Source organism: Citrus clementina, unplaced genomic scaffold, assembly GCF_000493195.1.
Source record: "Citrus clementina cultivar Clemenules unplaced genomic scaffold, Citrus_clementina_v1.0 scaffold_5, whole genome shotgun sequence".
NCBI lineage: Eukaryota > Viridiplantae > Streptophyta > Magnoliopsida > Sapindales > Rutaceae > Citrus > Citrus x clementina.
Window position 1 is genome coordinate 39,753,172 of NW_006262201.1, and position 23,388 is coordinate 39,776,559.

General features: G+C 36.5%; 4 protein-coding genes across 5 annotated transcripts; 2 read left to right on the forward strand and 2 right to left on the reverse strand.

The window, feature by feature from the left end:
- Positions 1–242: 242 nt before the first annotated feature.
- LOC18040186 (altered inheritance rate of mitochondria protein 25) lies at positions 243–7,807 on the reverse strand. 2 transcript variants are annotated; one of them, XM_006434618.2, is made up of 12 exons: positions 7,539–7,806; positions 6,279–6,859; positions 4,517–4,597; positions 3,656–3,697; positions 3,481–3,525; positions 3,097–3,162; positions 2,931–2,987; positions 2,764–2,825; positions 1,853–1,973; positions 904–981; positions 715–821; positions 243–351 (listed from the first exon to the last, which is right to left on the reverse strand). In XM_006434618.2, exons 2-12 carry the CDS (start codon positions 6,801–6,803, stop codon positions 321–323), a joined length of 1,215 nt encoding a protein of 404 aa, XP_006434681.1. In that variant the 5' UTR covers positions 6,804–6,859; positions 7,539–7,806; the 3' UTR covers positions 243–320. The 2 variants fall into 2 exon arrangements, 1 of the variants encoding a protein (XP_006434681.1); XR_002905387.1 differs by lacking the exon at positions 243–351 and having other exon boundaries at positions 730–821; positions 1,800–1,973; positions 7,539–7,807.
- Positions 7,808–8,971: 1,164 nt separating this feature from the next.
- On the forward strand, positions 8,972–9,539 carry LOC18041430 (agamous-like MADS-box protein AGL80). Its single transcript, XM_006434620.2, has one exon. The coding sequence runs from the start codon at positions 8,972–8,974 to the stop codon at positions 9,503–9,505; it is 534 nt and encodes a 177-aa protein (XP_006434683.1). The 3' UTR covers positions 9,506–9,539.
- Positions 9,540–9,934: 395 nt separating this feature from the next.
- Positions 9,935–11,541, reverse strand: LOC18040499. The gene is given in 4 exon segments (XM_024183862.1): positions 9,935–10,081; positions 10,160–10,234; positions 10,335–11,495; positions 11,497–11,541. Coding segments are annotated over 4 exon segments (1,428 nt in total).
- Positions 11,542–19,645: 8,104 nt separating this feature from the next.
- Positions 19,646–22,537, forward strand: LOC18040500 (FT-interacting protein 1). Its single transcript, XM_006434622.2, has one exon. The coding sequence runs from the start codon at positions 19,907–19,909 to the stop codon at positions 22,253–22,255; it is 2,349 nt and encodes a 782-aa protein (XP_006434685.1). The 5' UTR covers positions 19,646–19,906; the 3' UTR covers positions 22,256–22,537.
- The last annotated feature ends 851 nt before the right edge of the window (positions 22,538–23,388 follow it).

Sequence of the window (23,388 nt, forward strand, 5' to 3'; positions counted from 1 at the left end):
AATACTAAAATTAATTTTTAAATTTTCAAAATTACTTTTAAACCTTCCAAAAGTAATCCCAAACAAGCCCCAAAACATTTATCACTTTTTAAACAAGGCTCGATAATCTAATACCTAAACCGATCACTCGATATGGTTTCATTGGTTTCGTCAAACAAACATGATGGTTCCACCACATATAACTTTCAGAAGGTTAAGCATTCAGTGTCGAGAGAGCGATGTAGAGAACCATATTCTAAAAAAGAAAATGTTGATACAGGAAACAAGAAATTGAGATCTCCATTGAAACACCTCAGGATTGTCGCAGAGCTGTCTTAGACCTATTCACCAACAGCTACAAATGGGATTCCCCTGAAAACAAAGTAATCAGTGTTCTGAATCAAAACTTGAAAAGCAGTAGTTAAGGCAAACAATTCAGCAAAACACAACTTGTGCCGGTGCAATACTTGTCCACTTGTATCCCACACTCGTCATGTTCAACATTCCAAGCAACACTCAATTACAGATTTTAGAAGTCATGAGTACTCGCTGCTTACTAAAAGACAAGAGTATAAAATAAAGATGTGATTATCCTCAAACACAAATAAAAAATACATGTTCCAGATATTGGAAATATCTATGTCCGGATTCTAAAATCATGGGGAAAAAACTATCACATGTAAAATCGGAGCACGGCATCAAAATGAATATGTTAAAAAGAACAACCAAGCTTACCAGCCACCATGCCTTGAGAAATAATCATTATCCAGAGAGATAGCCAATGCAACAGCCACAGCTCTCTCTGACAGGGTCAATGGTCGAGTAACTTCCAATTCTTGAATCTGCCCAGGATTAAAAAAAAAAGAACATTAATAATAAAAGAATGAGAAAAGAAGAGACTTCAATTTCGGTGCTATGCTTTACCACACTAGCAAGGCCAGTCTTGGAGCTGGGATCAGCACTCCCAAATCGAATCACATATTGCCCAGCATCAGTAAAGATCTGATTCCATTCAAAGCAAAGAAGTCATTGCATGCAGTGAATGCAATTAATTCTGTTCACCAGCAACATTTACTCTTTGCAACAACTAAGGATTTTCATATGTTATTGCTAAACATATCGTAAAAATGAGCTTTAGATACATATGTATAACCCAGAAGGATGGAACAAGACTTGTCAAGTCAAAAGGTAGCCTAACATCAGTCTGCAGAAATAAGCCAGCAATATTTTTCATCCAATATCTCAAATAAATCGTATACTCTGAAGACCATTTAAAATATCATAGATATGGAGTTCTAGCATTTGAAATTCTTTTCATCTCTTTAGCTGTTCCTTTATTCTGTTTTAAAATAATTTAGTTTTGATTGTGTTCTGTCTATTTAATTGTTGCCAATCTCGCATAGCAACAGGATAATTTAATAAGCTTGACAGATAAGAATCTAGTTTATGTCATGCAATTACTATAATAACAATGTTATTGTAAAAGCATACCTAATGCCATAAGTATTTCAAATAACATCTAAATAATTGCTTCCTCTTGAGTGCAGACATCCAACATTTAAATATACACATCCAGTCAAATAGTAGTATAGTAAGTAAAAATAGGGGTAAAAATATCGGGTTGTCAAAGTCGAACTGAATCACCAAATGATACAAGAAGCAAGATCACAATGGGGGGAAATTAAACTCCAAAACCTTGTGTCCTAAAGGTTTATAAAAATTAAAAAATCATCATATACTAATCCAGAAATTCAAATAGAAAAGAAAAGAGGAGTTTTAGATTCATTATCACATATGAAGGAGAGAACACATATGCTCACAAGTCAAAATGAAAGTTTGGAGCACAAAACTTCTTATTAGGAGTGGAGACAACCTCGAAACCAAAACCCCTCCAATCACGGTCTATCTGAGCCAGCACTTCCCCATTTTCATCCTTCAAAGTAAACGTCCAATTCCAAAAGCCCGGATTTTCAACCACAGCAAACTGCTTATTCCTGCAGATGATATGATTTAAAGATTTAACCATAAAAATGAAGCATAAGGTAAATCATAATAATTAAAACATCAATCTCTCTATATACTTTTCAACAAATATTATTGAAAACTTAAAAAGTCCGAGCTTTTGAACCTAGTTTGAAACCAGGATGATTGCTGCCATTTTTCTTTATTTAACAAAGGCAATAAAAGGAAGCACACAAAACATACACATCTATGATCACAAACATAAGATCCTGATCTTTCCACTGATGGGTAGAGTAAGAAATGATTAAGAATTTTAATATACAATGTAGATAAGAAATGATAAAAAAATATTTTATACAATGCAAATAAAAAATGGGCTAGTGTCAAAGTCAGTGTCTAATATTTGATACCATAAAGAATAGCATTTGGTCAAATCAAAGTTCCTTAAGTCTTCTGAAAAAGCTAATAGATCAGCATAATATATATTTATGGTAACTGGCATAAAACTGTTAAAATTATACCAGTACTTTCACTTTACCTGAATTCAGTTAAAACTCAATAGTACACCAATTCAAGTTAGCAGTAACTTGTTCTGACATCAAAATTCAGTCAACAGTTTCCTAATTCAAGTTAAGAGCCTGATCAAAAGTTCCGAGTATAAAAAATTGGCACTATAAAGGTCCACCTAGTACCTTGCATCTCCACTTTAACACAATTGCTTTATAGATCCTTTCTAAACATCTTAGTTCAACCTACTGACTTTCAAATACACATAATTAATATAAATAAGATTGAGAAAATAGCAGGCTGAATTAAAGTTACCCCAGATACAAATCATAAACCCTCCTCCAAAGATGCCATCTTCTGTGAACCACGCCAACTTCCTAGAGGAAGAGATACTGGAAATTATCAAAAACCAAAAATGCTGTATGCATGCTTGCAATTGCTTAAAGCATAGCAATTACTAAGAAGATGTTAAATTCACATACCTTACCATTAATTTCTGCATAAATTGAGCTAGTTATCCACCAGAAAGGCCTACGAACCTGGATGTGGTAAAATAAAGCCTTAAAGCTGAAAGAGCAATTTGCCAACCACTAAGCACCAAGCAAATTCATCTGCTAACATAAAAAGAAATTTGTACAAAGTCCTTACCCTGAAAAGCTCATTACCCATGCCATCAGTTATGTAAGCAACAAAAGGGCGCCTAAGGCGAAGCAACTGCAAAATATTGGACCAGGTTTAGATCCATATATTAAAGTGAATCCCTTATAAGTGGTCGACCGGTACTTCAATACACTTATGCATCCTTTCGACTTAATCTGCAACTACAGTTTGCAAAGAAACTGTGGGCATGCTCAAAGATAAGTGAAACAATTCCTCAGAAATTCAATTTTTAAATTAGTATTTCCAGTGGTAATACCTTGTTGGGTCCAGGATTTAATGATTTTTTTAATGGTGGGAGATGCAACTAGTTGGTGAGTTTTTTCCCCATTACCCTCCAAAGAAAATGATTAGGCATAAGTATAAAGAATATACCTGTCTAGCAATGACATTACTCTGCTCACGAATGAAACCAACAGGCTGGATAACACGATTAGAATCGGCAATTTTCATCAGAATTCAAATTTACAGAAAGGAGTGATTTGATTTATAACTCAAATTGCATATGTGAAAATTCACAAAGATAGGAGGAAAGAGATCAAATACTTACTGACTGGGGGTAGCAGACATCAACTACTGCATAACGGTTCTCCTAAAACGTCAACAGATGCAATTAGCTATAGGAGAAACACAGCCTAGCTAAATGAATCAAAAATAACATAAAATGCTAAAAATACAGAAGTTAAAAGATTGGAATCCTGAACCAGCCTCAGATTCTAAGGTTTTCCCAGATTCTTCTTTCTTTTTCATCCAGCTTGATTTGGATATGGTCCTTAGTTAATTCTGTCATTTTGGGGATTTCCCTGCAAACCTTTGTCTCATTTTCACTGATTATACTTTATACAGAGAATTAACTGAAAATCTTTTGGTTTTCTTTACAGTACAGACGATTTTTGTTATCGCAGACCACTCATTCCATTTTGTAATCTTTTTCTTTACTTCTTCAATAAATATTATACGTTTTCCATTCTTTTAAAAAATTATAATAAAAGTTCCACAACCAGATAATGGCAGCACTTATTTCAATAGTGAACCATGAGCAAAACTCAAAGCACAGATCACTGGAACATCAGGAACATAAGAACATGTAACGACTGCCCACCATAATCATAAATTCACTTTATCAAAAAGTGGGTAAGTTATTCAAATTGGACTACACCTATCGGGTCATATGCACAAGTATCTAGGTTGTCAACAGCACTGCCACTTTTAAACCTGACTTAGGACTGTACGTAAAACAGAATTACAAATATATAAAATCAACAATCACCAGTTGCCTCATGCAGAAATGTCCCAGAATCCTCTCTTAACAAGTATTTTACTATAAATACTTTGCTCTGAAAGAACAACTATAGCATTTTAAAGACATTTCAAATCTGAAATATGGATGGGAGAGAGAGAAAAATGTTACCTGCTCAAAACCAAGCACAAGATTTGCCCACTCAATATCCCTCGTAATAAGCAAATTGGACCGTGCAAGAAGAGGTGCAACCTGGACCCAAAATAATCCAGAAATAGCAGATGAAAATGTTAATTTTAGCTGCAAGCCTAAAAATGTTGAACTTTGAATAGTAGAATCATATAAGGCAAATGCATAATTTTGCCTATTTATGAATGCGCTCATGAGAAAACTATAAGAACACATACAGTCATGGATGCAAGCAGATAGTGACTAATGAAGTGAACAGATTCTTGACCCATACACCAAGTTTCCAAAGCATCATATGTATATGTTGGCTATTTTTTTGACAAAACAAAGCAAACAGTAAGACAATCATCTAAACTAAAGAATTACCTATATGCAGCATCAAAGTTACTGGTTCACAACTGAAGTCAACAAATCACTTTCACATCAACATTTGCAATAACCCATTACAGAACCGATAAAGGCAATGGGGAACAAGTTTAGAAGGTCATGCGCCACAAGTCTGATCAAGCTGAGATTTGGGTAGCTGTAAAGCCAAATGCATGGCACAAACACTCAATGGAAGCACCCACTAAACTTGAGCATGGCTAAAGCACGCATTATCATAATAAAGCTCCTTTTTCCAGCAGAATAATGAAAAATGCAAGAATGCAGACATCAATTCAGGTTAAAGAATGCTCCATAATGACCATGTGATTACAGAAGGAATCAGTAAGTACTGTTGAAAATATCAATTAAAAAAAAAAAGGCTAGTTCAGGTGAGCTGCTTTGTTTAGCTTATAAGGTAAAAAACTTCATTGTTATTGACAAAAGCAGACTCCAACAAAGCATAAAAGTAATCAAAGAGACTGAATAAACCTAAAATAATTTCTCTAATTTGAGCTAATAATTCCTTCATGAACAAAAGGTAAAGAGAGATTTTAGAATGAATCAAAAACATTGTACTGATTTGACAAATATCAACATGTCAATGAACTTGTGGGGGGGGGGGGGGGGGAATCACTCGGTGCATCTTGCTTTTCTGACTGCAATTTTGCGAACTTATTATCCTACCCAAATATCAGTTACTTATTAGTATGAGGACACACTACCTAATTAGTGCAGCCTCAATATCCAACAATACTAAATTCAACTTTAATTTAGAATATTGATAGTTGGTATTAAGAATACGAATCCTCCCCAATGGAAGTCAGATAAGCTTCCTTTTACTTTTAAGCTCATGGACTAGAAACCTGGGAGGAGAAAAAAGAAACGCAATGAAACAGGAACAGAAAGAAAACAATTAACATGCACCTACAATCTTATCCATGAACGCGTGGTATGTCATGTTGAATAGACACAAATATATCAAGCTAGTATAACCTCTAAACTATATACTCTTGAAGATCATTATCTTTGAGGACACAGAGGACCTTATCAAGGCATTCCATAATTGAAATTGTTGACGAGACACACATATAAAAGAGGCCTTTTTTTCTTTCTTTTTCCATTTTGACATGCTCGCACAGAAGGCCTCTTAACCTACCACCAATAGTTAGGAGAAGCAATGAAATTGCTTTCCAAATGGCTAACTTCAGCTATTGTAATGCTACAATTACTATAGTGACAGAAGAAAATCAGATGCAATTGGCAAAACATAATCACACAAGGAGCTAAAAAGAAGTACTACAAACCAAAGAACCTTAATAGGTAAATATATAAATTCATAAAATAACAAATTAATAGCAAAATACCTACACAGATTTACCTCCTCCAGGGATGCCGGTTCCAGAAAACCAGAGATAGTCTGGCTAACAGGTGGTTGCCCTAAAATTGGTTTACCCTTGTCCAAAGGTTTTTCTTCTGTAACAGTTGCACCTGAAAACCATCTTCCAAATGGTCGAGGATCATAAATTGATTCATCAATATTCTTGTACCTAACAACTTTTCTTCTTTTTTCTCTTGAACTTTGCCTTCTCCTATCACTAATCCAGAGCTGTACGAGAAAGTCTCTATTCAATTGAGCAGCACCTCGAACATCATGACCAAAACATCGTTTTGACTGAAAGAAACTGCCTTTGTATCTATATACAAGACTTCTTTCTAAGACTGAATCAGTAAGTCCATTAGTCCCGAACCTCTCCAGATGTTGCAACGACATCGTAGAAAAATATTCTGGTTGAAAAACTCCAAGCTTTAGAGTTTTAAAAATACCATTATGTCTATTATTTGCAGTGGCGGAACAAGATGATAAGATTTTCTCAACCTTGGAAAGATAGCGTGAACCCATCATCAAATTCAACCACAAAATGCCACAGCACTAAAAATGCAATCAATAAATGCCTCAGACTGCATCAGAAAGAGAAAAATAAATCAATTAGAAGGAAGTTTTTAACTCAAACAAAACAAAAAAGGAATGAATATCATGTCATAAAATTTATATTTACAACTGTTAGAATCAATTGATTAATTAAGGGAGTAATCATCATGACATTAGGCACAACTCAAAGAAATCCACAATGGTTGGTTGTCTTATTCTCAAACACCACCTTCGTTTTAGGCTTTAATAATAAACACCAATTATACAGATCTTGGGAAACATCAGGAGACCCAAAGACCGATTACAATTCAGTATTTCAATCCTTGTCATCTAGTATTTGACGCCAATTTTCTTTGATAAATGAATTTCAGTGAGTCTTTAGTCTGTAGAGGCATTAAAAGTTAACTGTAAACCCCGGATCCTTAGCAAGATTACACAAATGTTTAGGGCATTGCTACAAATAAATCTTTTCTGTTGGTAATAATCACGAGAAAAGAGTAAAAACTTGCCAGGTAAACCTTCACAATGTTTCATTCGCAAATTGTTTAAAACTAAAAGCCGAATAAAACGACGATAGTTCAATTGCGTAAAGAATTTCACCGAAATATCCAATTTCTCAGCATAAATCAACAACAGAATAAAATGAAGAAATAAAATAACGGCGAAGCATTATATAACTAAGGATAGGGAGCAAGGAAAAGCGATTACCTTTGCCCTTCCCAGTAGCTGATTGAGAGAATGATCGGAAGCAAAATTGAATAATGAGGGAAGTTCTTCGAAAAATTTAAAAATAAAAATTAAGAACTGAGTGACAAGCAGAGAAAACAGACCAAAACGGCGCCGGTTTTCTACGTTCTCGTTTCAAAGCGTCATTTTTTTTTTGGGATTTTGTTTCAGAGTATTAAACTCACTAATTCGGGAATAAAGTATTAATAGAAAATTGTTTTAGACACATATATCGTATCAAGTCCCATAAACGTGACAAGAGGCCGTTTAAAAGACAATTCCACAAAATTTTGATGGTTTAATATATTGTATCAGGGCCAATTCTCACGGTCGTTGGCTCAACTCTTGAGCTATCTGTTAAATAATAGTTAGAGCCATGATCTTATGGAATCCACCAAAAGTTGAAATAATGAGTGAAATAATATTACTAAGTGATATTTTTATTATGGTATTGCATAAGATAAATTACTCAAAATGATTTTATGGAATCCACCAAAAGTTGAAATAACAAGTGAAATAATATTACTAAGTGATATTTTTATTATGGTATTGCATAAGATAAATAACTCAAAATTACTTTTCCATTAGATTGTATGAGATTTACAGCTAAAAAATTTCTTTCAAAATTATTAATAAAATAGATTATTAGTAAGATATCTCAAGCAATATAATATAAACTATATTCTTAAATAAAATCAAGGTTATTGGTACAAATAATCATCCACTTTTGATCTAAACTGTCACAAGCTTGTAAAGGTTTTCTCTGTGTATTAGAGTGGCAACTTGAGTGAAGACATGATTATTTGACATGCAATAAGCGAATTTGTGTTTGAAAAATTTGAGACAATTAATAATTGATTCAAATTCATGTATGAGCACTATAATTTCCCAATTTGTTCATGACACAATTATTATTCAATTCTCCTTATATTAAACCAAATCATTTAAGTCTTGAAATGTCATATTATGACCATTTTCAGGTGTTAGTGCCCTTACTTTTTTAAATGCGAACATATTGTTAAGTCGTGCGGTTTAATAAAATAATTTTTCAATACATTATCCGTATAGTTTAATAGTATTTTACACTTATTTTATTAAACTACACTACAATATATATATATATATATATATATATATACACGTTTAATAGTTTTATTTAATTATTTATTAAAGATCCATTTTCTATTTATCGTATATAATTAATATAGATGAGTTTTTATTTATTTACGGTATAATATTTATTATTTGCCACTTACACATCTCCATTTTATGGTGGCGGTTGGTCATGCACTCACCTACGTTTATGTGTGCGTGCGTGTGCATTGAACACATCTAATTATCCTTTCCATATATACATAATTGTTCAATTTTTGCATATCTTGTCTATTCCTTCTTTGAAATTTCAATTCTAAACAATGGGGAGAAGGAGGGTACAGCATGAATTGATTTCAAAGGAATCTGTCAGGAAAGTGACTTTCAAGAAAAGAAGGGCTGGATTGAAGAAGAAACTGAGTGAGCTTACCACCCTCTGTGGAGTTACTGCATGTGCTATCATCTGCGCTTCTTTTGACCATCAACCTGAAATTTGGCCTTCTCCAGCTGAGGCAGCCCGCGTGCTAGACAAGTTCAACAATTTCCCTATCAAAAGAAGAGGTAAATATATGATGGATCAAAATACCTTTCTTAGTAAGAAGATATCCAACTTGTTCGAGAGAACGCGAAAAGAAAGAAAGAAAAATCGTGGGCTTGAGATGGATCTAATGTTTACTCAATGCTTGGCTGGTAAAGATATGAACAATTTCGATTGTTCGGAAGATCTGAAACACCTAGATCATCTGCTGAAAGAAAAGATCAAGGTTATTGCCGATAAGATTGAATGTGAAATGGGTCTCAAATCTAACCCAGCCAATACTGATGGTCATAATATACGTCCAACAAAAGGAGGATAGCAAATGGACCGACTGCAGATGAGAGAAACCCAAATGTGCTACTCCCAGTTTTTTTTTTTTTAAAAAAATAAATAAAGATGCTCTCTTTTCTCGAACAAATTTAGTTGAATATCAAGCACGATCTTTCATATTTAGCAATTAATGTTTTTGTGTAGGTTCAGTTCCGATATCATGATTGATTTATTGCTGTTAGTAGTTCTTCATTTCAGATGCTCGAAGCCCTGGTCACACTATGCCTCTACTTGTCTCTTCTTGTTGTGAATCGTCCGTTTGATTACAACCCAGTCTTCGTTTATTTACAGTATTTCCGAAAAGTAACATGTACACAATCCACAATCCAAACTTCTATAGCGTGGCCTGTAACAAAAACATCCTGACCAAAATTACATAAAACTTCATAAACACCCCCGAGAGCACAGCTTCGTATGATCAATAACAAGTCGTGTGAAGGCTCTGACCCAAATAAACAAGATGCCAAGTGAGTGACATCAGAGTGATTAAGTTTAGGATCGAAGAATATGTATTCAGCGTCTTCAGCCTCTCGCTCAATTTAACCATTTTCGTTCGGAGCTCCTCCTGCCCTGGGCTCACCGGGACTGGTGCCGGACCCTCTGCTCTGCGCTCAGTGGCTGTTCCTTGCTCGGTCTCGGTCACCCTGCTAGTTTCACCAATTTGGCTCTCTCTCCCTTTCCCTTCTTCTTTCTCAACTTTCATCCTCTCGAACATCACCTGCAAGATACAGTAATTATTTGCATCGAAACACAAAAAGCAATAACTATTAACTCCGAATAAACTAATTAGTTTCCACTGTTGAGGGCCAGTAGTATACCTTAGTGGCTAAAGGCTCCAAGTAGATGGAATTGATAAGAACCATCAAAATGGAAGCCAAAAGATTGAATCCTTGAAACATTCCAGCCTTGGTTGAGAACAACTGCGGCATATGTCCCAACAAAGCCCAGCCAATACTACAGGCTATGTCCCTGAAGTAAACAGGGTATATCTTGCTTTGCACCATTCCAAACTGGTGCCTCGGCAGAGCCCCGGCCAATACATAACTGGATATGAACGTAACCCACACACTCATCCCATAAGCCGTAGAAAATCCCAGCAGATTAATTACACCCATCAAGGCATTCAGCGTCTCAGGAATACCCAAGTATCTCAAAAAGCCATAAGAATACTGACCGATCCATTTGGCAGCATGCTCAGTGCCTTGTCTCGCTTCTTTTGCTTTCTCCTCAACACTCTCACAGACATTCTCCACTTGCTCGGACACGTTCCTTGCAATATCTCCTCTGATCGTTGTGCCTATAGCCCTTGCATCTTTTAGGTTCTCTCTCGCTTCGTAAGCCTTCTGTGACGCAGTTTCTTTGGCTTTCCCTAATGCATCTTTTGCAGCCTCTTTGGCCTCATGAGCCTTATCTGAAGCAGTCTCCTTGGCTTTACCATATGCGTCTCGTACAGCATCTTTGGCCTCACAATCCATCTTCTTTTTGGTATCAATAAAATCGTGCCCCGTCTTTGATAGAACCTCCTTCGCCTCATGTGCCGTGCCTTTGTGTGGTGCCGGCACCTCGTGAGAAGCACCGGAGAGACTGCCCTTGGCTTTCTCAAGTGCACCGGCAATCTTGTGCTTGCATTTCCCATATGCATCGCATATAAGCTCGCCGGGACCAGCACCTTTGTCGTAGGGTTTAGACCCTTGACCAATATCCGGAAGCAAGGAGGAGGCTTGTTTGATGGTGTCCTCAGCGTTGTTTAAAGCATCAGCAGCAGCGGAGAACATTTTTTCCTCAATATCTGAAGCAGGGGAAGCAGTCTTGGGGATGTGATATCGGTCATGGTCTGGTGGTGAGATTGATACTTTAGTGTTGTGTCTGCCGTGCTCATCATACTCAACAACCACAACTCTGTGCCCTTCTTTCATCACTATCACTTCTTCCTTGTTGTTCTCTTTTTCTAGGCTTGGACTTGGAGACCACACTCCTGCCTGCTGCCAGTGAACTCGCTACAAGACATATTGCAACCAAATTCATCACTTTTGGATCAACGTTTGTTTCCGCTTGAAAGAAATTAAGAGAAAATATTGTTTGGTTGCTGAGAAAATATCTTAGAAAAATTCCAGAGAACTTTTAGATTTCTTGTATTTATTTTTCTTAAAATGAAATGTTATGATTACAACTTATTTATACTCAAAGCTCAAGGATTACTAAAGCTAATGACTAACTGATTCAGTAGAATCTACACATGCATAACCACAGCTCGATATACAGAGTAATCACACCAGACTGTTAACTACTTGAGCTGAGGTGGCAGCTGAGCTGTCATTCTGCTTACATTCATCTGACGTCACCAGCTTGCTGGTTTTCCTTAGCTTGTGCAGCTTCCTCTTTTCTGTACAATGAGCTTCTCTAACAGCCCCCCTCAAACTTAAAGGACAAGAGTGAACATTGAGTTTGGCCCTCAAGTAATTAAACTGTATGAAGGAAAGAGATTTAGTCATTATGTCTGCAACTTGATCTGCACTTGCTATATATTGAATGCTGAGCTCCTTATTAAGAACCTTGTTTCGAATAAAGTGTATGTCAATCTCAATGTGTTTTGTTCTGGAATGGTAAACTAGGTTCTTGGCCAATTCAGCTGCACTAATGTTATCACACCAAATAATAGGTTTAGCTGTGCAGCATACTCCAATTTCAGCAAACAAGGACTGCAGCCAAGTTAATTCTGCACTAGCTGATGCTAATGCCCTGTACTCACTCTCGGCACTTGACCTAGCTATTACCCCTTGCTTTTTAGAAGACCATGATATAAGATTATTACCCAAGTAGATACAATATGCACTCACTGATTTTCTGTTATCTAAGTCACATGCCCAATCAGCATCTGTAAATCCAGTAAGCTCCATATTGCCTTCTTTGATGAACTTTAAACTATAGTCCTGAGTGGCCTTTAGATATCTTAAAACCCTTTTACATGCCATGAGATGCTGTAGTGTAGGAGCAGATACATACTAACTGAGTTTGTTAACTGCAAAAGCAATCTCAGGTCTTGTCAAAACCAGATACTGCATGCTTCCAACAATGCTTCTATAGTATGTGGGATCTTCAAGATAATGGCCAAACTGTCCTTGAACAAACTTCTGTAATTTCAGACCAGTGCTTAAAGGAGTATCAATGCCCTTACAATCAATCATATCAACCTTAGCTAACAAATCTCTGATGTATTTCCTCTGAGATAGAAATATGCAATCTTCATCATATAAGACTTCTATCCCAAGAAAATAAGATAAAATGCCAAGATCTTTTAAAGCAAAAGTTGAGCTTAGTGTTGCAATAAAATGTTCTAATTCAGCACTGCTAGGACCTGTAACCAAGATATCATCCACATATATCAACACAAGAATCATAGAAGTATGACTCATTTTCAAAAACAGAGATGTATCTGAAGTAGTATTAGTGAATCCCAACTGCAGCAAACAGCTCTTAAGTTTATCATACCAAGCTCGAGGAGCTTGTTTAAGTCCATAAAGAGACTTGTGCAGTTTACACACATAACCAGGCTTTGTGTTGTCAATAAAACCTGTTGGCTGAGACATATAAACTTCTTCTGTCAAATCCCCATTGAGAAACGCATTATTGACATCAACTTGTCTAATCTTCCATTTGTTCATCACTGCTAAGTTTAATACTACTCTGACAGTTGCTGGTTTAATAACTGGACTAAAAGTTTCAAAGTAGTTTACTTCTGTAATTTGCTGAAAACCTTTGGCAACAAGCCTAGCTTTGTATTTGGCTACACTCCCATCAGTGTTATATTTAATCTTATACACCTACTTATTATCCACAATTTGTTGATCAGTCTCTTTAGGAACCAGAGACCAAGTATCATTGTGAACTAAGGCATCATACTCATCTTGCATAGCTTTCACCCATCTGGAATCACTCGAAGCTTCTTGCACTGAATCTGGTTCTTTGTGAGTGAGAATGGCTGTATACACTTTTGGTTTAAAAATGCCAGATTTGCTTTTGATGGTCATAGGATGAATGTTGGATTGTATTTGGGGTGAGTCAACAGATGGAGTTAATGATGTTGTATTATCAGAAGCAGAGGCAGAAAAGAAATGTTGTGTATTAACAGGTAGATGAGTTTGAGAACTTACTTGTTGTGAATTTTGATCATTTGTTGTTTGTGCAGGATTTTCTGAGTGAGTTGAGTTGCTGCTGTCAGGGTTTGCAGATAAGGAATAACCAGTGCTATTTTCAGTAAATGATTGAACAACAGGCAAAGTGGAAAGATGATGTATTTGCTGAGGAGAAAATGAAGTAGAAGAAAAAGATGATGAAGATGACTCAGTGAAACAATGAAAACTGGAATCAGTAGAGTAAGGAAAAGTAAGTTCATCAAATATGACATGTCTTGCTATGTAGAGATGACCTGAAAGATGTAAGCACTTGTATCCTTTATGTGATGAACTATATCCTAAAAAGATACATTTGCTGGAATGATAGTCAAATTTATGTTGGTTATAATCCCTCAAGTAAGGATAACATGTACAACCAAAACACTTAAGCATATCATAGTTGGGTTGGTGTTTGAAAAGTTTCTCATAGGGAGACAAAAGTTTGAGAACAACAAAAGGCAATCTATTTATGATGTACACAGCTGTATGAAATGCTTCCCACCAAAATTTAAAGGGTAATTTAGATTGAGCTAGCAGTGTAAGTCTCATTTCAACAATATGCCTATGTTTTCTCTCAACCAATCCATTTTGATGATGAGTGTATGGGCAGGAGTGTCTAAAAATGATACTACACTAATTTAAGAACTCAGTGAAAGGTCTATACTCACCCCCCAATCAGATTGTAACTGCTTAATGGTGGTTTGAAACTGATTTTTAACCTGTGTTTTGAAAAGCTTAAAGACATTTAGAGCTTCAGACTTAAGCTTTAAAGGGTAGATCCAGGTAAACCTGCTAAAATCATCCATAAAACTAATATAATAGTGATATCCATCTCTAGTGTAGACAGGTGAGGGACCCCAGAGATCTGTATGTATCAGTTCTAAAAGCTTGGTTGTTTTGGTTGTGGATGAAGGGAAATGAAGCTTATGGCTTTTGCCCATTTGACAAGCTTCACAGATGTATTGCAGTGCTTGTTTTATTTGATTATCAGAAAAATTTGCAGACTTGATATTTTTGAGAACATGCTTTAGGATATATTGATTGGGATGACCAAATCTATTATGAAACAAAGCAATTTTATTCACTGATGTTTTACAAGATAATGCAGTAAATGAATAACAAGACTTTGAATGGCTACAATCTGCATTATTAACATCAGTTACAGAATTAAAATGAAAACATGACAGCATTGACATTGGCTTATTTGAACTGATCTGAGATAGAAAAGATGATTTAGAGGATGAGTATGGTTTGAATAACTGCCTATATAATTCCTTTTCAGCAATACCCTGCAGTAGAACTTCCCCCTTCAGAGCATCCTTCACATAACAGATATTTCCAAGAAATTCAACAGAGAAATGGTTATCAAATGGGAGTTTAGAAATACCCAATCAATTTTTGGTAATTGAAGGGACAAGAAGAATATCTTTCAGTACTATGTGTGGGTGTTTGTGTTCAACAAATGAAGTTTTAAAAACAAAGTTAGCATCACCAACATGAGTTATGGGTAAACCTTGTTCATTTCCAATGATAAGCTGATCAGAACCATTGAATTCCTCTCTGACCTGCATATTAGCCATGTTATTGGTTAAGTGATGAGTTGCTCCACTATCAAGATACCACCCTTCATCAGTAGGTCCTTCAAAATTTGCAAGATAAGCAGCTCCAGGTGCAGAATACATTTCAGATGAACAATGAGGCATAGAAGAATATGTGACTGGATCCAGATTGTAAGACTGATAATTTGAGCAGTTCATAGCATAAGAATCATCAAAATATGGTGCAAACTCAGCATGTGGTTCAAATGTAGTCATGTAAGCTGACTTAGGTCCTCTTCCTCTGCCAAAATGCCTTGATTGTGGCACATAATTCTCAATGTATCTGTACCAACAAGCATCAGCTGTGTGCCCTGACTTATGACATATTCGACAAACAAGAATATTATCATCTGATTCAGTTCCAGCTGACACAAAACCTTGACCATGAGGCGTAGGATGTGGTAAAACTTTGTGAAATTGCATTGGCATAGAGTTGCCTCTTCCAAAATTATGACCACTGTTATTAAAGCCTCTAGGATATGTATTAAACATCATTCCTCTTCCAGCATTTCTGTTTCCAATATGAATTTGTCCACGATATCCTCCATAGCCAAAACCTCCTATTCTATTATTCCCTCTGACTTGAGAATAATTAGAATTCATCACTCTATAGTTAGCATTAAACATGACTTTAGTATTCTGATTGGTCTGACTTTGTTCTAATCGTGCCTCATGTGTTAACAATAAGGCATAAGCATCATCATAAGACATCTTATTAGCTGTGATAATAGATGCAAGATCTAGATAACCATTTCCTAATCCATTTAGAACTTGCATTAACATATCCCTTTCTGACATAGGACTACCAGCACAGGCAAATTTATCAGCTAATATTTTAACTTTTAAGCAATATTCTTCAACAGACATGGATTCCTTTCTAAGTACATTCAATTCATAACGAAGTTGCATTATTTTAGCGTCAGATTGAGCTCCAAATTGTTTCTCAATAAATCTCCAAGCATCTCGTGAATTGTCACAATTAAGAATAGAACTGACAATACTTTCATTAACTGATGATAACAGCTAGCCAAGTAGTATTTGATCCTGAGCTCTCCAATTTATGTATGCTGGATTATCTACTTTCTGCACTGATCCATCAGCTGTTGTTTGAATGATATGTTGCTCTGGTATGACCTGATTTTTAGATATGAAATCTTCAAGCCGATTTCCTCTGATTGATGTAAAAACTTGTTTTCTCCAGATTAGGAAATTAGATCGATCTAGTTTTATTGGATTACTGAATGAGAATGAGATCTGTGAAGATTGATTTGCATTTGTTGAATTTGAAAGTGTTGTTGTGTTGCTGGAACTAGCTATACTGGCTCTGATACCATGAAAGAAATTAAGAGAAAATATTGTTTGGTTGCTGAGAAAATATCTCAGAAAAATTCCAGAGAACTTTCAGATTTCTTGTATTTATTTTTCTTAAAATGAAATGTTATGATTACAACTTATTTATACTCAAAGCTCAAGGATTACTAAAGCTAATGACTAACTGATTCAATAGAATCTACACATGCATAACCACAGCTCGATATACAGAGTAATCACACCAGACTGTTAACTACTTGAGCTGAGGTGGCAGCTGAGCTGTCATTCTGCTTACATTCATTTGACGTCACCAGCTTGCTGGTTTTCCTTAGCTTGTGCAGCTTCCTCTTTTCTGCACAATGAGCTTTTCTAACACCGCCGGTGTGCTTCGTCGATTTGGGAATTTTAAGGACTTTGGTTTTGGCGGTGTAACATGACATTAGCATACCCAAGCCGAACGCAGCTAGCCATGTTGTGCTTGGTCAGCCGACGAGTGTCTTGCTCTGTCACCACGTGGTGTTATACGTGGCAACCACTAAGGTCGTTCGAGGCTTTTTCTTCATTAAATAAGTCGGGGATGAGTCTCAGATGTGGCCACGTGGATTTTCTTAGTTATATTTTCTCTCGGTCTGAGCAGGGAGAAGATCGCAGGATTAATGCGTTTGGAATTTGTCCAAACCGTAGGGCCCTCGTGATAGTCTCCCTAGCTAGAATCCTATTTGGGCTTCGCATTTTTACTTTAGATGCGCTAACCTAAATCATGGGCTTCTGTCTAAGCATTCATCTTGTGTCCATAAGGTGACTATGTTGTATGTTTTGTTTGGTGCCCTGCACTCAAAAGGGTATGGACTATTGGACCGTAATTAAAATACAAACTCACGTTTGATAATAAAACTAAAATCGTGTGATTTGAGAAAAAAAAATGATCATTTCATCCATATACTCACACAATTCAATAATGCAGCAAACTAAATACACCATAGCGTTTATTTTTTGGAATGAGACTTTATGCACCTCAACACGTACACACACCCTTTCAAAATTAAAAATTACACGTACCCTTTTTTTAATTTTTAATTTTCCATCCCTCTATTATTTTCTCATCTAAATTAGTTCACTTATAATTGATAAGTGCAAGAAAGCAAGGAAATGTTAATTATGATTTGTTTTAAGTCCAAATATGTATTTTGAAATTATAGTTTTGTCACAAAATTTTATTAGTTCTTTTTGGGTTAGAAGCATCTCAGCAATATCCTATGTGCTATATCAACTGTATTCATAGGAAAAGGCCACTATGAAAAAGTTGGGGAACCCTTTATTTGGACTTTTTGTCCATAAATTGAAAAATAATTCAACCCACAAAAAAAGGATAGTTTTGTTATTTGTCCCGGTCAAACCCCCAAAGTAATAAATAACGTCGTTTCAATCTTTTTTTTTTCCTTTTCATTCAAACTAAAACGACGTCGTTTTAGCTTGGTTAAGGTAAAATTGTTACAACCTCAAATTACTTTCTCTTTCTTTTCGTCTCACAGCCTTTCTCTTTTTATTTCTCTGTAAAACCACTACTTTCTCTTCCTTTTTCGTTTCACAACCACCATCACGCATACCCAACCATCGACACCCACCACACCGACAGCCATCAGCTTGGCAACCACCATCACGCAGGATTCCATCACATACACCCAACCATCAGCACCACCAAAAGACAAAAAGGAAAGTTTGAACAAGGATGAGTGTCGGCGTTGTCGTTAAAGGATGAGTTTCGGCATTTACGGTAGCTGCGAAAATTTTCTAACAGAAGATTGAGTTTCAGCATCTACCCTTGAAAATTGAGTTTCTTCTTTGTGTCTTTCCCAATAGCGAAGGTCCTCTCTTCTTTAACAACAGCTTATTTTCGAAACTTTAATTTTACTTGAATTTGGTAAAATTAGTTTTTCTTATATATATTAGGGAAACTAGTTAGCTTTTTGTAGTAAATAGAAGACTATCCAACTAGTTGGGTATGCGTGATGGTGGCTGTGAAACGAAGGGGATGAGAAACAGAGAAATAGAAGGAGAAATGAGTTGTGAGACGAAGAGAAAGAGAAAGCAATTTGGGGCTATTGTAAGACGAAGAGAAAGAGAGCAATTTTGGGGTTGTTGTTGATTTTGTCTTAACCAAACTAAAATGATGTCGTTTGAGGGAGAATGAAATGAAAAAAAAAAAAAAAGACTGAAACAACGTTTATTGCTTTCGGGGTTTGACCGGGGACTTAACTCGGGGTAACTAGCATTTTCCAAAAAAGAATCCTCCCAATGAAGCAAAAGAAATAAATAAATAAATAAACATAGCTCCTAAGCTAATTTCAGTGATCCTATATGTAATAATACTTAAAAGTCGGTGCTAGTTAGTTAATTGAAAGGGAGAAAAAAGGGGGAAAAAAAACAAAAACACAAATGTCATTTGAACATAGAGTTGAGCTTCCATCCTTTTAAAATTCACATGAAATCCTACTTTTTATATTGAAAACTTTTTTAAAATTACAAACAAAGATTAAAAAATTACAATGTAGTTTAGAGAAAACTATAGTGCAACGATGGTATCGTATCATTGTTGGACGCAGCTGTTGGATCCCAATGAATCCATCAATCTAAGTGGATCCAACGGCTGAATGCAACGGTGGCAAGGTACCACCGTTGCACCGTAGCCGGACCTATGTAATTTTAATTGATTTTACAATCATCTAGAATAAAGTAATTAAATTATAAATATATTTTTTTAAAAAATCTTGGTATTAGATGACTTATTTCTTTATTGATTCAAAATATAACTTATTTATTAAAAGAAATAATTATATATTAAATTTTAAAGATAGTTGAGATTCATGATTTATAAACAATTTAAATTTAATTAAATTTATAATAGTTCTTTTATGTAATTTTCTCTCATTAGACAATTAAGATTGTAAAAATGGAGTTTTTTAAAGATATTAAAGGGGTGAAAAAAACATTATTGACAAGGGTCTTGAGTCTATGTTAACCACATCCGTTGACATTTAGGAATGGATTCAGAATTCTATGTGAATGTTGCCGATTAGTATTAGATTATTAACGGGTTTCAGATGTGTTTGCTTCTGTCGAGCTTGATCAGTCGCTCAGAAAAAAATCTTAAATTTTTATTATTTATTAGTAATATTTACAATAGCCTAAGTTATACTTTTGCTGGCGGGCGTCTGAGGTGGGTCAGCTTCACCGACAGGTCAAATATTGGTTCTGATCATCAATTGAATTGAAGTCCAAACTGTAGCTGAAACGTCACTCAATTTGCAAATGCCGAAGACGAACCCTGAATTCCTTCTGGTGGAGACTAGTCCGCCGTTAGCGGCGCGTCTGCGATACAGAGGAGGAGACAAGACAGCAAGTACTTACGATTTGGTGGAGCTGATGCATTATTTATGCGTGAATGTGGTTAAGGCAAGAAATCTTCCTGTAATGGATGTTTCAGGGAGCCTTGACCCTTACGTTGAAGTGAAGCTTGGAAACTACAAAGGCATCACCAAACATTTAGAGAAGAACCAAAACCCGGTATGGAATCAAATTTTTGCCTTCTCAAAGGAAAGATTGCAATCCAGTTTGCTTGAAGTTACTGTCAAAGACAAGGATATTGGGAAAGATGATTTTGTGGGGAGAGTTAGTCTTGATCTATCACAGGTCCCTCTTCGTGTTCCGCCTGATAGTCCATTGGCTCCTCAATGGTATAGATTGGAGGACAAAAAGGGTGATCAAACTACTAAAGGGGAAATAATGCTTGCTGTTTGGATGGGGACACAAGCTGATGAGTCTTTTGCTGAGGCTTGGCACTCTGATGCACACAACATCAGTCAGAAAAATTTAGCTAACACCAGATCAAAGGTTTACTTCTCACCCAAGCTTTATTATCTTCGGGTTTTTGTATTTGAAGCACAAGATCTTGTTCCTTCTGACAAAGGGCGAGCACCGGATGCTTGTGTGAGGATCCAGCTTGGAAATCAGCTGAGGGTTACCAGGCCTTCGCATGTGCGAAGTGTTAACCCGGTATGGAACGAAGAGCATATGTTTGTTGCATCTGAACCGTTTGAGGATCTGATTATTGTGACTGTTGAAGATAGGATTAGACCTGGCAAGGATGAGATTTTAGGAAGAGAATTGATACCAGTTAGAAATGTGCCACAAAGACATGAGACCACTAAGCTCCCAGATCCTCGATGGTTCAACCTTCACAAACCTTCGTTGTCAGCAGAGGAAGGCGCTGAAAAGAACAAGGAAAAATTCTCAAGCAAGATTCTAATTAGCTTCTGTTTGGAAGCAGGTTACCATGTTTTTGATGAATCCACACATTTTAGCAGTGACCTGCAGACCTCATCGAAGAGCCTGAGGAAGGGTAGCATTGGGACTCTTGAGCTTGGCATTTTGAGTGCAAAGAATTTGATGCAAATGAAGAGCAAGGATGGTAAACTGACTGATGCATATTGCGTGGCCAAGTACGGGAACAAATGGATTCGAACCAGAACAATCCTTGACACACTGGCTCCTAGATGGAATGAGCAGTATACTTGGGATGTTTATGATCCGTGTACTGTAATCACAATTGGAGTATTTGACAATTGCTACGTCAATGGAAGCAAAGATGACGCGAAAGATCAGAGAATCGGAAAGGTGAGAATTCGATTATCAACTTTAGAAACCGATCGTATATACACCCATTACTATCCCTTGTTGCTACTCACGCCTTCTGGTTTGAAGAATAATGGGGAACTTCATTTGGCTTTAAGGTTTACGTGTACAGCTTGGGTAAACATGGTGACAAAATATGGAAGGCCGTTGCTTCCCAAAATGCATTATGTCCAACCAATACCTTTTATACTCATTGATAGGCTACGGCATCAAGCAATGCAGATAGTTGCAGCAGGGCTGGGAAGAGCAGAGCCGCCACTGAGACGCGAGGTAATGGAGTACATGCTGGATGTGGATTACCATATGTGGAGTTTGAGGAAATGCAAAGCCAATTTTCAAAGAATTGTGGAACTTCTTTCAGCTATTTGTAGATGGTTCAATGACATATGCACATGGAGAAACCCAGTGGAGACAGCCCTTCTTCATGTATTGTTCTTGACACTCGTTTTCTACCCTGAGTTGATACTGCCAACAATTTTCCTGTACCTCTTCCTAATTGGGATGTGGAACTATCGGTTGAGGCCAAGGCACCCACCTCACGTGGATGCTAAGCTCTCGCAAGCAATAAATGCACACCTAGATGAGCTAGTCAAAGAATTTGATACGTCAGATGAGCTAGATGAAGAATTTGATTCGTTTCCAACATCACGACCATCAGACACCGTCCGGATGAGATATGAAAGGCTACGCAGTGTGGGAGGTCAGTTGCAGACAATGGTTGGAGATTTGGCCTCGCAAGTCGAAAGAGCTCAAGCGATCCTCTGCTGGCGTGATCTAAGAGCTACGTTTATCTTTCTCATCTTCTCATTTATTTGGGCAGTGTTTAGTTATGTTACTCCATTCGAGGTGGTGGCAGTTCTGATTGGCCTTTACATGCTGCGCCATCCCCGGTTCAGGAGCAAGATGCCTTCAGTACCTGTCAACTTCTTCAAAAGTTTTCCGTCCAAGTCAGATATGCTGATATAAGATGGAAACTTTCTCAGTACATTCATTCTTGTAGATGTGAGTAAGGAAAAATCCTTCCACGAAATAAATCCATCTAAATCATAGCAGCGGACGGAAAAATAACATCGGTGATGCTCTTCCTCCCCTACCCGCAAAAGCATTTAATCCCAGCATTTTCTCAGACCCCATCAATCTTATTTCGCTTTATATCTACGTGTATTTATGCAGCTTGTATGCACTTCTATTGTGGTACTTTACTATCTAAGTAGTAAGATCACCTAATAAAAGAATAGCTTGCCAGTATTAAGCAATTCGAAATTTTTTATAAATAATATATAAATATCAAACAAAAAACAAGGCAATTAAGATCATAGAAAATGATTAGCAGCATCAACCATATGAAATCACGCCATCCATGGAGATCAATTTTATCAGTGAACTTATATTCAAAATTGGTTACACACACGCTTCATAAAACAACTCCATACAAGAAAGTTACATTTATTTATATTTTAAAAAAAATTCATTTGGTTGACAATGTTCTAAATCCTATGTTTATAAGCAGGGCTACAATTATCAAGAAACTAACAAGCATTCCACCCAGAAGAGCCCTATCCACAAAACCCCACTCGCCCGTATTCCCTCCCATCCATACCTACTTTTTCTTGGATCCCAAGGGAAAATCATTTTCCACTCCTTTCAAGTGGTTCTTCCACTTCCTTAGCAACCATCCAATAACATTTTGGCTGTTTATATCTTCTGCAAATCTTTCAATCCAGGAAACTTGGCCTTCCTCCAAAGTAATTTTTCCTTCACAGCATTCCAATCCACAAGCACTAGGATCTGGCTCATTTGAACATGCACAAGGTTCATTTTGGCTAGAGTAGGGAGAACATTTGTCCTGACCAACCTGACTAGATATTCTCTTGTGTGACGCTATTTTATCATTTCCTTGGCTGAGAATTTTGATAACTTCTCCAAACACAGACCACTTTCCAACAGATGTTATCTTCACCAAAGCTGAGGTACCCAGCATATTTTCTGTGCTAAGTACAAGTATCTACACATATCCCTTGGTTTGCCCAACCTTAGACAAAAAGGGAATATGAAGTTAGATCGAAGTCATTAAATACTATAACAAAAGAGTTGATTAA

Excerpts from the sequence above, each read along its gene's own strand:
- LOC18040186 (XM_006434618.2), bottom strand. The coding sequence starts at position 6,803 with ATGATGGGTTCACGCTATCTTTCCAAGGTTGAGAAAATCTTATCATCT. Across the intron at positions 3,698-4,516 it reads TTGTGCTTGGTTTTGAGCAG|GAGAACCGTTATGCAGTAGT; the intron begins GTAACATTTTTC and ends TTGACGTTTTAG. Across the intron at positions 1,974-2,763 it reads GTTTATGATTTGTATCTGGG|GAATAAGCAGTTTGCTGTGG; the intron begins GTAACTTTAATT and ends TATCATCTGCAG.
- LOC18041430 (XM_006434620.2), top strand. The coding sequence starts at position 8,972 with ATGGGGAGAAGGAGGGTACAGCATGAATTGATTTCAAAGGAATCTGTC.
- LOC18040500 (XM_006434622.2), top strand. The coding sequence starts at position 19,907 with ATGCCGAAGACGAACCCTGAATTCCTTCTGGTGGAGACTAGTCCGCCG.